This window comes from Macaca thibetana, chromosome 19 (genome assembly GCF_024542745.1).
Source record: "Macaca thibetana thibetana isolate TM-01 chromosome 19, ASM2454274v1, whole genome shotgun sequence".
Lineage (NCBI taxonomy): Eukaryota > Metazoa > Chordata > Mammalia > Primates > Cercopithecidae > Macaca > Macaca thibetana.
In genome coordinates this window covers 30102091-30115049 of record NC_065596.1, presented here as the reverse complement: position 1 = coordinate 30115049, position 12959 = coordinate 30102091, and the positions used below count along the sequence as shown (strand labels likewise).

Genomic DNA, 12959 nt, shown 5'->3' with positions numbered 1-12959 from the left:
CTCTCACGCTGCCTCTGTGCTATCTCCATAGGAGCCTATGGCATCCTGCACCCAGGCTCGCTGAGTCCCTTGTCTTCTCGTCCATAGCCTAGGAGACCTGGGGCGACTGGGCTGGTTCTGACTCAAATCCGGGCTCTGGCATTGCCCAGTGCTGGCCCGGGGCTTCAGGGGACCTCAGAAAACATGTATTGAATGAAACATTGCATTGCAACTGAAAAACCAAGATTTTGAAATCAGAACGACCCCATTCACACCCATCCACAGACAGACTTGGCCAGAGCTGGTAGAAAAGGATGATTTATATACAATTTCATGGGGACAAGGGCTTTGTACAGAGTTGGGTAAGTGGGGCCGGTGCTGCGTTCTGGCGTTGCCTCCATCCTGGGGAGGGAATGAGAGGGATATTGGGCCCAAGGAAGGGACCAGCCTCTAGCCCACTTCCTCTGTGTGCCGGCTATGCATCCTCTGGCTGGTGACTCCCCTCTGTGTGCCTCCGTGTCCTCCCCTGTAAAATGGGATGATAGATGTGTCTGTCTCACTGGGTTGTTTAGGATCCGCTGACAGAGGAGACGGAAAGAAACAGCTCAGGGCGGGGCACAGATTATTCCCAAAACACCACCATTCCCAGCAAGCGCTTACTGTGTGCTAGGGCATTGCTGTCCAAGAGAACGTGGCCATGACAGAAATGTTCTCGGATGGGCGCGGTGGCTCACGCCTGTAATCCCAGCACTTTGGGAGGCCAAGGCAGGCAGATCAAGAGGTCAGGAGATCGAGATCATCCTGGCTAACGCGCTGAAACCCCAAACCCCGTCTCTACTAAAAAAAATTAGCTGGGCGTGGTGGCAGGTGCCTGTTGTCCCAGCTACTCGGGAAGCTGAGGCAGGAGAATCGCTTGAACCTGGGAGGCGGAGGTTGCAGTGAACCGAGATCGCGCCACTGTACTCCAGCCTGGGTGACAGAGACTCCGTCTCAAAGAAGAAACGTTCTCTACTTTTGCCTGGGCACGGTGGCTCACACGTATAATCCCAGCACTTTGAGAGGCCGAGGTGGGTGGATCACCTGAGGTTGGGAGTTTGAGACTAGCCTGACCAACATGGAGAAACCTCATCTCTACTAAAAATACAAAATTAGGGCCAGGCACGGTGGCTCACACCTGTAATCCCAGCACTTGGGGAGGTTGAGGCGGGTGGATCACCCGAGGTCGGGAGTTTGAGACCAGCCTGACCAACATGGAGAAACCCCATTTCTACTAAAACTACAAAATTAGCTGAGGCAGGAGAATCGCTTGAACCTGGGAGGTGAAGGTTGCAGTAAGTCGAGATCGTGCCATTGCACTCCAGCCTGGGCAACAAAAGTGAAACTCCTGTCTCAAAAAAAAAAAAAAAAAAAAAAAAAAAAGAAAAAGAAATGTTCTCTATTGGCCGGGCGCGGTGGCTCAAGCCTGTAATCCCAGCACTTTGGGAGGCCGAGACGGGCGGATCACGAGGTCAGGAGATCAAGACCATTCTGGCTAACACAATGAAACCCCGTCTCTACTAAAAATACAAAAAAATTAGCCGGGCGAGGTGGCGGGCGCCTGTAGTCCCAGCTACTTGGGAGGCTGAGGCAGGAGAATGGCGTAAACCCGGGAGGCGGAGCTTGCAGTGAGCCGAGATGGCGCCACTGCACTCCAGCCTGGGCGACAGAGCGAGACTCCGTCTCAAAAAAAAAAAAAAAAAAAAAAAAAAAAAAAAGAAATGTTCTCTATTTTTGCTCTTTAATACGGGAATAACCAGCCACATGTGAATACTGAACACTTGAGATGGGGCCGGTACACTACTCAGGAGGTTGAGGCAGGAGGATCACTTGAGTCCAGGAGTTCGAGGCGGGACTTAAACTTCTTTTGAGACAGTCTCGCTCTGTCACCTAGCCTGGAGTGCAGTGGCACGATCTCGGCTCACTGCAGCCTCTGCCTCCCGGGTTCAAGCGATTCTTCCTGCCTCAGCCTCCTGAGTTAGCTGGGATTACTGGTGGTGCTACCACACCCAGCTAATTTTTATATTTTTAGTAGAGATGGGGTTTCACCATGTTGCCCAAGCTGGTCTTGAACTCTTTAGGCTCAAGTGATCTGCCAAGGAGAGCCACCATGCTGGGTGAGACACAATAAAATTAATATCAGGTATTAGTCGGGCAGGGCGGCTCACTCCTGTAATCCCAGCACTTTGGGAGGCTGAGGCAGGCAGATCACGAGGTCAAGAGATTGAGACCGTCCGGGCGCGGTGGCTCAAGCCTGTAATCCCAGCACTTTGGGAGGCCGAGATGGGCGGATCACGAGGTCAGGAGATCGAGACCATCCTGGCTAACACGGTGAAACCCCGTCTCTACTAAGAAATACAAAAAATAGCCGGGCGAGGTGGCAGCGCCTGTAGTCCCAGCTACTCGGGAGGCTGAGGCCGGAGAATGGCGTGAACCCAGGAGGCGGAGCTTGCAGTGAGCTGAGATCCGGCCACTGCACTCCAGCCTGGGCTACAGAGCGAGACTCCGTCTCAAAAAAAAAAAAAAAAAAAAAAGAGATTGAGACCATCATGGCAAACATGGTGAAACCCCACCTCTACTAAAAATACAAAAATTAGCTGGGCGTGGTGGCATGAGCCTGTAGTCCCAGCTACTCGGGAGGCTGAGGCAGGAGAATCACTTGAACCCGGGAAGCGGAGGTTGTAGTGAGCTGAGATCATGCCACTGCACTCCAGCCTAGGTGACAGAGCGATTCAGATACTGGTCCTTGATCTGTTAACAGTTATTGGAAAACGTATGTATGTTTTTCTTTTTTCTTTCTCTCTCTCTGTCTTTTTTTGTGACAGGGTCTCTCCCTCTATTGCCCAGGCTGGAGTGCACTCATTTTTTTTTTTTTTTTGGTGGATAGATACGGGTCTTAGCAATCATGGTGATTCCCAGAGATAGCAACTGAGATTCTAAGCTCTTCTGTGTGGTTTTTGTTTTTTGTTTTGGAGACAGGGTCTTGGTCTCTCACTCAGGCTGGAGTGCAGTGGCACAATCATAGCTTACTGCAGCGTCGACCTCCTGGGCTCAAGCGATCCTCCTACCTTGCCTCTTGAGTAGCTGGGACTACAGGCATGTGCCATCATAGCCAGCTACTTTTTAAAATTTTTTTGTAGAGATGGGGTTTCGCCATGTTGCCCAGGCTGGTTTAATGTATGTTTTGAACAACTTGACTATGTGAATCTACTTTTGGCAACTGTAAATTTCATGAAATTTAAATATAGATGAAGTGTTTCTGATAAAAATTTATTGTCTGAGCCTGGCACGGTGGCTCACACTTGTAATCCCAGCACTTTGAGGCGGGTGGAACGCAAGGTCAGGAGATGGAGACCGTCCTGGACAAGATGGTGAAACCCCGTCTCTACTAAAAGTACAAAAATTAGCCGGGTGTGGTGGCGCATGCCTGTAATCCCAGGTAATTGGGAGGCTGAGGCAGGAGAATCGCCTGAACCCGGGAGTCGGAGGTTGCAGTGAGCTGAGATTGCGCCACTGCACTCCAGCCTGGTGACATTCTCGCTGGTGACACTCCAGCGAGAATCCATCTCAAAAGAAAAAAAAAAAGTATACATTGGATGCTGAAGGCTTAGTATGACAACAGAATGCAAAATATTCAAAATGATGAATGATTCAAAATTATTAATGTCTAATTAATCATTGAAAAATATTGATTATATGTTGAAATGACAATATTTTGGATATACTGCATAACATAAAGTTACTTGCTTCTTTTTCCTTTTTTAAAAAACTGAGGCTGGACGTGGTGGCTCACGCCTGTAATCCCAGCACTTTGGGAGGCCGAGGTGGGTGGATCATGAGGTTAAGAGTTCGAGACCAGTCTGGCCAACATGGTGAAGCCCTGTCTCTATTAAAAATACAAAAAATTAGCCGGGTGTGATGGTGGGTGCCTGTAATCCCAGCTACTCGGGAGGCTGAAGCAGGAGAATCACTTGACCCCGGGAGGTGGAGGTTGCAGTGAGTTGAGATTGCACCACTGGACTCCAGCCTGGCGACAGAGTGAGACACCGTCTCAGAAAGGAAAAAAAAAAAAAAAAAAAAAAAAAAAATGTGGCTACTAGGAAAGTGAAAATCGCACAGGTAGCCCACGTGTTGTTTCCACTGCATTGCTCTAAAAGCCTTGCCTGTGTCACTTCACTTAACCTCATGACAACCCTATGGTAGAAGGACAATTATTAGAGCCTTTTGTACAGATCAGGAAACTGAGGCAGCAGAGTGAAGGGCACAGATGCTGGATCAAGACAACCTGGAGGCCGGGTGGGATGGCTCATGCCTGTAATCCCAGCACTTTGGGAGGCTGAGGCGGGTGGATCAGCTGAGATCAGGCGTTTGAGACCAGCCTGGCCAACATGGTGAAACCCCGTCTCTGTTACAAACACAAAAATTAGCCAAGCGTGCTTGTGGGCACCTGTAATCCCAGCTACTCCAGAGGCTGAGGCAGGAGAATCGCTTGAACCCGGGAGGCGGAGGCTGCAGTGAGCTGAGATCGCGCCACTGCACTCTAGCCTGGGTGACAGAGTGAGAGTCCATCTCAAAAAAATAAAAAATAAAAAAAGGAAGAAAGCCCCACATGAGGCCTGCATTACTAAGGCAGTATATGTGTGAGCAATTACTACAAAATGTTAGATTTGAAATGTTAGGGGGGCCGGGCGCGGTGGCTCAAGCCTGTAATCCCAGCACTTTGGGAGGCCGAGACGGGCGGATCACGAGGTCAGGAGATCGAGACCATCCTGGCTGACACAGTGAAACCCCGTCTCTACTAAAAAAATACAAAAAAAGTAGCCGGGCGAGGTGGCAGGCGCCTGTAGTCCCAGCTACTCGGGAGGCTGAGGCAGGAGAATGGCGTGAACCCGGGAGGCGGAGCTTGCAGTGAGCCAAGATCACACCACTGCACTCCAGCCTGGGCGGCAGAGCGAGACTCTGTCTCAAAAAAAAAAAAAAGAAATGTTAGGGGACCTGCTGAGGCCTCCCCTCTTTCTTCCCTCCTGACCCACCTGCCCGCACCCTCCACAGTTGTTCCCAGCTCGTTTCCTCCCTCTCACACCTCCCATGGCTCCTTGCTGCACCACACTGGCCCAAGTTACTGGAACACCCTGAGCTTTCTCATACCAATCGGCTTTACAAAGGCAGTTCCCTCTTTCTGGAATGCCATTTCCTTCCTGCCCCAGGAGGCTTGCAAACTCCTGCATCCACAGATCTCCCCAGGGCCCCTTGCTCCTTCAGGTCCCCAATGAGCTCCATGTCTTTCCCTAATCTAACTCCTCCCCCAGGTTCTCCCCTGTCCACCCCATCGCTGGACCAACTCAAGCCTATCAGGCCCCAAGCCTGTCCCTCCTGATCTGTGCCAACTCAAGCCTATCAGGCCCCAAGCCTGTCCCTCCTGATCTCTGACCCCTGACTCGCTGCCCATCCACGCCACTCCATCCCATGGTCCTTGTCCTGGGTCCTCCCACAGCCTCCAGCTTGGTCTCCAGGTCTGTGTCCGTGGCCCCATAGGGCTTTGCATCCCCTGCCCTGCCCTGCCCTGCCCTGCCCTGCCCTCCCCTGCCCTCCCCTCCCCTCCCCTCCCCTCCCCTTCTCTTCTCTTCTCGAAATGGAGTCTAGCTCTGTCACCCAGGCTGGAGTCCAGTGGAGCAATCTCGGCTCACTGAAACCTCCGCCTCCTGCGTTCAAGCAATTCTCCTGCCTTAGCCTCCCTAGTAGCTGGGATTACAGGCACACACCACTACGCTCAGCTAATTTTTGTATTTTTAGTAGAGACTGGTTTTGCCATGTTGGCCAGGCCGGTGTTGAACTCCTGACTTCAAGTGATCCACCTGCCTCAGCCTCCCAAAGTGCTGGAATTACAGGCGTCAGCCACCATGCCTGATCCCAGAGGGGTCTTTCTGTACCCAGAGCTGCCCCTGCCCCTCCGCTACTCACCACCCTTCCATGGCCTCCTAGTGCCCCTCCCCACCTGCAGACACAAAATCCAGGCCCCATGGTTCATGAAGGACTCACCAGGATGAGGCCCCAGCCAGGTCAGTGCTCCACAAGCAGCAGGTCCTGGGGACTGGGGACAGGGGGCACCTGTGGGCCCCAAAGTGTCAGCCACAAGTGGGTCACCCTCTCGGCCCCCTCACCCCCTCTGCCCACCCTGCTCACCTGCTCCCTAGGGCGGGGTGTCCTCCGCCGCGTCCTCTGCCAGTGCAGGCACCAGGCAGTGGCCAGCAGCAGGAGGCCCACAGGCAGCAGCAGCAGGAGGAGGAGCAGAGGGCGCTGCGGGGCTGTCAGGGCTGTGGCCTCCAGGGCCCCTGGACTCCGTGGGGGTGGCAGGGTTGAGGAGTCTGGGGAGAAAGAGGAGGCTGGGTGACCAAGGAGAAGGGCTGGGGTAAAGAAGGAAAGAGAGGCCTGGCTGCCACTGACTGTGTGACCTTGGATGGGCTGCTTGGCCTCTCTGTGCCTCAGTTTGCTCATCTGTAAAACTACGATAATCATTGTACCTACCTCATCAGATTGTCACAAATTAGATGAGCGAATAGCCTAGGCACAGTGGCTCATGCCTGTAATCGCAGCACTTTGGGAGGCCAAGGTGGACGGATCTCTTGAGGTCAGGAGTTCGAAACCAGCCTGGCCAACATGGTGAAAACCCATCTCTACCAAAAACACAAAAATTAGCCAGGCATGGTATGCACACCTATAATCCCAGGTACTCGGAAGGCTGAGGCAGAAGATTCGCTTGAACCCTGGAGATGGAGGTTGCAGTGAGCCGAGATTGCGCCACTGCACTCCAGCCTGGGCTACAGAGCAAGACGACTCAGAAAAAAAAAAAAAAGTAAACTGAGGAATAAACTTGCCCTTGTCACAACCAATATGAGCAGGGTGGGGTCTGGGATGCACTGTGCAGAGAGGAGGAGCGGCCGTGAGGACAGGAGGGGAAGGAGTGGGAGTGGCTGGAAGCCTTTACCAGGCTGACACTGCAGCTCCAGGCACCGGGAGAAATTCTGGCGAGTGATCCAGGGCTTCAGAGCCACCAGCTGCTCGGAGGTCTCCTGCAGGAGGCGGGAGATGTTGGTCTGGACGAAGCGAAGACAGCTGGGGGGGTGCTGGGAGCAGGGGAGGGAGACGTCACCACCACGTCATTCCCCTCACCACCCCTCCGCAGGCCAAAGGCCCTTCCCTGCTGGCTATGCCCAGCAACAGGGCAGGGCCCAGTGAGCTCTGGCTCTCAGAGAGAGTTTATTTATTTTATTTTATTTATTTTTTATTTTTTTGAGATAGAGTCTTGCTGTGTTGCCCAGGCTGGAGTGGTGAAATGCAACCTCTGCCTCCTGGGTTCAAGTGATTATCCTGCCCCAACATCCCCAGTGCTTGGGACTATAGGTGCCCACCACCATGTCCGGCTACTTTTTGTATTTTTAGTAGAGATGGGGTTTCTCCATGTTGGCCAGGCTGGTCTCGAACTCCTGACCTCAGGTGATCTGCCCACCTTGGCCTCCCAAAGTGCTGGCATTATAGGCGTGAGCCACCGCACCCGGCCATATTTATTTATTTATTTATTTATTTATTTATTTATTTATATTTTTTAGTAGAAATGGGGTTTCTCTATGTTCGTCAGGCTAGTCTCAAACTCCTGACCTCAGGTGATCCGCCCACCTTGACCTCCCAAAGTTATTTTAGTTTATTATTTTATTTTTTGTTTTGAGATGGAGTCTCGCTCTGTTACCCAGGCTGGTGTGCAGTGCAGTGGCACGATCTTGGCTCATGCAACCTCCGGCTCCTGGGTTCAAGGAATTCTTCTGCCTCAGCCTCCCAAGTAGCTGGGACTATAGGCGTGCACCACCATGCCAGGCTAATTTTTGTATTTTTAGTAGAGACAGGGTTTCACCGCGTTGGCCAGGCTGGGCTCAAACTCCTGACCTCATGATCTGCCTGCCTCGGGCTCCCAAAGTGCTAGGATTACAGGTGTGAGCTATCACGCCCGGCCTTTTATTTTATTTTTAATTTTTTTGAGGCCGGGCGCCGTGGCTCAAGCCTGTAATCCCAGTACTTTGGGAGGCCGAGGCGGGTGGATCACGAAGTCAGGAGATCGAGACCATCCTGGCTAACATGGTGAAACCCCGTCTCTACTAAAAATACAAAAAACTAGCCGGGCGTGGTGGCGGGCGCCTGTAATCCCAGCTACTCGGAGGCTGAGGCAGGAGAATGGCGTAAACCTGGGAGGCGGAGCTTGCAGTGAGCCGAGATCGGGCCACTGCACTCCAGCCTGGGTGACACAGCGAGACTCCGTCTCAAAAAAAAAAAAAAAAAAAAAAAAATTTTTTTGGAGACAGAGTCTTGCTCTGTCGCCCAGGCTGGAGTGCAGTGGTGTGATCTTGGCTCACTGCAACCTCCACTTCCCAGGTTCAAGGAATTCTTCTGCCTCAGCCTCCCGAGTAGCTGGGATTACAGGTGCACACCACCACGCCTGGCTAACTTTTGTATTTTTAGTAGAGATGGGGTTTCACCACATTGACCAGGCTGGTCTCAAACTCCTGACCTTGTGATCTGACCGCCTTGGGCTCCCAAAGTGCTGGGATTACAGGTGTGAGCCACTGCGCCCGGCCTTTTATTTTTAATTTTTTTGGAGACGGAGTCTTGCTCTGTCACTCAGGCTGGAGTGCAGTGGTGTGGTCTTGGCTCACTGCAACCTCCGCCTCCTGGGTTCAAGCAATTCTCCTGCCTCAATCTCCCGAGTAGCTGGGACTACAGGTGCCTGCCACCATGCCCGGCTAATTTTTTTTTTTTTTGTATTTTAGTAGAGACGGCGTTCATTGTGTTGCCCAGGCTGGTCTCGAACTCCTGAGCTCAGGCAATCTGCCTGTCTCAGCCTCCCAAAGTGCTGGGATTACAGCTGCACCCAGCCTATTTTATGTTTTGAGACAGGGTCTTGCTTTGTCACCCAAGCTGGAGTGCAGTGGCCCAGTCATAGTTCACCGCAGCTTTGAAATCCAGGGCTCAAGTGATCCTCCCACCTCAGCCTTCTGAGTAGCTGGGACCACAGGTGGGCACCACCATGCCTGGCTAATTTATTTTTATTTTTGTGCAGAGATGAGGTTTCACTGTGTTACCTGGGCTGGTCTTGAACACCTGGGCTCAAGCAGTCCTCCTACCTTGGCCTCCGAAAGTGCTGGGATTACAGGTGTGAGCCACTGCACCCAGCCCTCAGATAGAGGTTTTTGTTTGTTTGTTTGTTTGTTTTGAGAGGGAGTCTCGCTCTGTCGCCCAGGCTGGAGTGCAGTGGCCGGATCTCAGCTCACTGCAAGCTCCGCCTCCCGGGTTCCCGCCATTCTCCTGCCTCCGCCTCCCGAGTAGCTGGGACTACAGGCGCCCGCCACCTCGCCCGGCTAGTTTTTTTTTTTTGTATTTTTTAGTAGAGATGGGGTTTCACCGTGTTAGCCAGGATGGTCTCGATCTCCTGACCTCGTGATCCGCCCGTCTCGGCCTCCCAAAGTGCTGGGATTACAGGCTTGAGCCACCGCGCCCGGCCTTGTTTTGTTTTTGAGACAGTTTCACTCTGTCTCCCAGGCTGGAGTGCAGTGGCATGATCTCGGCTCACTGCAGCCTTTGGCTCCCGGGTTCAAGCGATTCCCAAGCCACCATGCCTGGCTAATTTTTGTATTTTTAGTACAGCTGGGGTTTCATCATGTTGGCCAGGCTAGTCTCGAACTCCTGACCTAAAGTGATCCGCCCACCTCAGCCTCCTAAAGCTCTGGGATTACAGGAGTGAGCCACCGCGCGCGGTCTTCTCACTTTAGAGACCTCTTCTCCCCAGTTTTTTTCGGGGGAAGAACCCCTCAGTGGCACCCTTCATCATGGCCTAGGAAACCGGGGCCCCAGAATGGGACCAGACTGCTCCCCATCACCGGTGCCTGGGGACGTGTTTGTTCTGCAGGAGCAGAGCTCCGCCGGGTAGAGCTTCTCGCTCTACCTTCCTTGGGTGGCTGTGATCCAAATAAATCTCCAATAAGGCCTAGCGGAGCTTTACTTCTAATGCGTACGAAGGCATCTCCCTCCCCTCACTTGTCCCCTAAGTTGAGGGCTGACCTGAAAGGCACATTTGGTGACAAAGTGTATCTCCGTGTTCACGCGCTCCAGCAAGCCTTGCATTTTGGACCCAGCCACAGTCTTGAGCCGCTCCATCCAGCGCTGTGCCAGGACCAGCCGCCAGAGGGCCCCGCAGAGCTCCTCCTAGTGGGGAGAACCCCCGGGTCTGAGGGAGGAGGGGCTGGGCCGGGGCTGCTGGGCCGGAGGGAGGAGGGGCTGGGCCGGAGGGAGGAGGGGCTGGGCCGGGGTTCCTGGGTCTGAGGGAGGAGGGGCCGGGGACTCTGATTCCTGGGTTTGGGGAGGGGAGGGCCAGGTTATCCACTCGCCTGGGTGGGGCATCTTGAGTCTGTGGTCCCCACCTCCATCCCAGGTCCCTCCCAACATGACTCACGTCCTGCAGGTTGGAGGGCACGGTGACCGGGTAATCTTGAAGCAGGTAGTCAGACTGCATGCGGGAGAAAACAGAGTCAGGCCTGGCTGAAGACAGCGGGAAACAGAACTGTGGAGACCCAGAGGAGGCAGCAGAGAATCGGAGAAAGAGGGAAAAGAGCCAGAGAGGGGAGCCCAGAAGAAGTCACAGAACTTTGACTTCACAGAGGGAGGATACCCCTAAGCACAGTGGCTCACGCCTATAATTCCAGCATTTTGGGAGGCCAAGGTGGGAGGATCGCTTGAGCCCAGGAGTTCAAGACCACCCTGGGCAACACAGGGACAGAGACCCCCGTCTCTACTTAAAAAAAAAAAAAAAAGGGAGGGGGATCACGTGAGGGGGTCCGGGGTAGCGGGTAGCGCCTCTCACCAGCTCGCGGATTTTGACAGCGAAGTCGGAGGAGATGGGGCTGTGTTGGAAGGAGCAGTCCTGGGTCTCACTGAGTCCCGAACTCAGCAGCAGCAGCAGGAGGAGATAGGTCTGCAGGGGAGGGGGCGCTAGGGGAGCCCTCCGCTGTTCCACACACAGCCCCCTCCTCCGGGCTTCCCACCTGCACTGTTCTGTCTTCCCCGCTCCTCCTTCCCCAGGTGTCCTTCCGCCTTTTCCACACTTTCCGGGGACGTGGCCCCATCTCTGCTCGTCTTTCCCGGTTTCTCTCTGCCTCTGGTCCAACGCCGTCCAGTTTGCATCCTCCTCTGCCCCACCCCTCTCTCTCCCCATCTCCCCCACTCTGCCCGTCTGTCTCCAACCACCTCATCCTCACATCTGCTTTCCTCGCCCGGGTTCCTCCAGTCCTGTTCCTCCCTCTGCCTTACACCCCTGTTGCCTGCTTCTCTCTTGATCTTGGTCCACGTCCTCTTCATTCGTTCTTGGCTCTGTCCACCTCCCCTCTCCTCTGTCCATCTCCCCTGTCCTCTGTCCATACCCCCTCCTGTCCATCTCCCCCTCCTCTGTCCATCTCCCCATCTGTCCATCTCCCTCCTCCTGTCCACCTCCCCCTCCTCTTCATCTCCCTCTCCTCTGTCCATCTCCCCCTCCTGTTCACCTCCCCTCTCCTCTGTCCATACCCCCTCCTGTCCATCTCCCCTCTCCTCTATCCATACCCTGTCCTGTCCATCTCCTCTCCTGTCCATCTCCTCATTCTCTGTCCATCTCCCCCTCCTGTCCAGCTCCCTCTCCTGTCTATTTCCCTCTCCTCTGTCCATCTCCCTCTCCTATCTCCCCCTCCTCTGTCCATCTCCCCCTCCTGTCCATCTCCCCCTCCTGTCCATCTCCCCCTCCTCTGTCCATCTCCCCCTCCTCTGTCCATCTCCTCTCCTATCCATCTCCCCTCACATCTGTCCATCTCCCCTCCTATTTCCCCCTCCTCTGTCCATCTATCCTCCCCTCCATCTCCCCCCCCGCACCATCCTGACATTGTGCCTCCCCTCTCCCCTGACCTTGTCCCTGGGATTTACGCACTGTTGGGCTCCAGGCTGGCGCCAGCACTGTCATCTCGGCCGGGGGCCCCTCATGCCTCCTGTGGCCGGGTCTTGGAAGGGACAGAAGAACAAGTCTCGGACCCCCATGCCCCAGCCCCTGTCCCGCCCGCCCCTTTGCCTCCCCGCCCCTCCTGCATCCCTTTGATGTGGCTGAGTTTCCGCCCCTTCCTCCCCCAGGCTTCCTGCGTCGGCCCCAGTTATGGTGAAAACTCTTCATCTCCACTTCCAAGAACCCCGATGGTCCCCAGAATCCTCCCCAGGTTAGGGACCCAGGAACCCAGCCCCCCACCCTCTGCTCCCCCTGTCCCAGGAGTGGGGACCCTGGCTCCGCCCCTTGGGGACCTAGAGTCCAAGTCTCCTCACGCACCAGGCTTGCCCCAGCTGGGTGTGGAAGGGGCCAAGCCGGGTGACAGCCAGAGACCGAAAGTGAAAGGAAAATTTTGGGGGGAGACAGTCCAGGGGTGGAATCTGGGCCCAGGCAGAGCGCGCTCCCTGGTGGTGAGAGGTGGCCGCTCACGCCGCAGATGGTGGGTTCCCTGGACGCCCCGCGGCGGGGGCTGCAGTGGGGTTGACTCCTTGGGTGGCATGCCCAGTGCATGGTGAGCTGGGGCTGGAACCCGGATCTGTCTCTGGGAACTAGGAGTTGCTGTGTCTTACCGTCCTCTGGGCCCCAACTTTGCCCCACCAAGGCTTGGCACACAGGACCCAGGATGTATCTTGTCACATTGGGCCTGGCAGGTGTCGCCCTAGCCCTAGCTTTATCATTGTGGGAGCTTGGCCAGCCCGTTGACCTCTCTAAGCCTCGGTTTCTCCAACTCCAAACTGAGAGGTGAGGTGGTAAATGAGACAAAATAGAAGCTCTCTTCCACATCTGTGGACCTCTGAATCTCTGAAGTTTTTTTTCTTTTTTTTGAGAGGGGGTCTCTCTC

At 54.4% G+C, this 12959-nt stretch overlaps 3 protein-coding genes across 16 annotated transcripts in view; all 3 read right to left on the bottom strand.

The window, feature by feature from the left end:
• The window catches only part of RPL13A (ribosomal protein L13a), a 75608-nt gene that overhangs the window by 5269 nt on the left and 57380 nt on the right, over positions 1-12959 (bottom strand). Inside the window, exon 1 of one of the 3 annotated variants that reach the window (XM_050771582.1) lies at positions 6168-6171. The exons of the other annotated variants lie outside the window; for them this stretch is intronic. The gene's annotated coding sequence lies outside the window, so the exon portion shown is untranslated. Of the gene's footprint in view, positions 1-6167; positions 6172-12959 lie in introns of those variants that run through there. 3 annotated transcript variants of the gene reach the window in all.
• Positions 1-12959, bottom strand: part of LOC126943097 (40S ribosomal protein S11) — a 54583-nt gene that overhangs the window by 14865 nt on the left and 26759 nt on the right. For 2 of the 6 annotated variants that reach the window (XM_050771468.1, XM_050771473.1), the window contains exon 1: positions 11944-11947. The exons of 2 other annotated variants lie outside the window; for them this stretch is intronic. The gene's annotated coding sequence lies outside the window, so the exon portion shown is untranslated. Of the gene's footprint in view, positions 1-10837; positions 10842-11943; positions 11948-12110; positions 12115-12959 lie in introns of those variants that run through there. 2 more of the 6 variants (XM_050771472.1, XM_050771470.1) reach the window with 2 other exon arrangements.
• Positions 282-12419, bottom strand: FLT3LG (fms related receptor tyrosine kinase 3 ligand). 7 transcript variants are annotated; one of them, XR_007721703.1, is made up of 10 exons: positions 12398-12419; positions 12011-12080; positions 10919-11029; positions 10511-10564; positions 10120-10263; positions 7001-7139; positions 6199-6380; positions 6055-6123; positions 640-729; positions 282-505 (listed from the first exon to the last, which is right to left on the bottom strand). XR_007721703.1 is itself a non-coding variant. In XM_050771572.1 (9 exons), exons 2-8 carry the CDS (start codon positions 12041-12043, stop codon positions 6076-6078), a joined length of 711 nt encoding a protein of 236 aa, XP_050627529.1. In that variant the 5' UTR covers positions 12044-12080; positions 12398-12419; the 3' UTR covers positions 282-557; positions 6055-6075. The 7 variants fall into 7 exon arrangements, 6 of the variants coding, with proteins under 6 accessions (XP_050627529.1, XP_050627528.1, XP_050627532.1 ...); XM_050771572.1 differs by lacking the exon at positions 640-729 and having other exon boundaries at positions 282-557; XM_050771571.1 differs by lacking the exon at positions 640-729.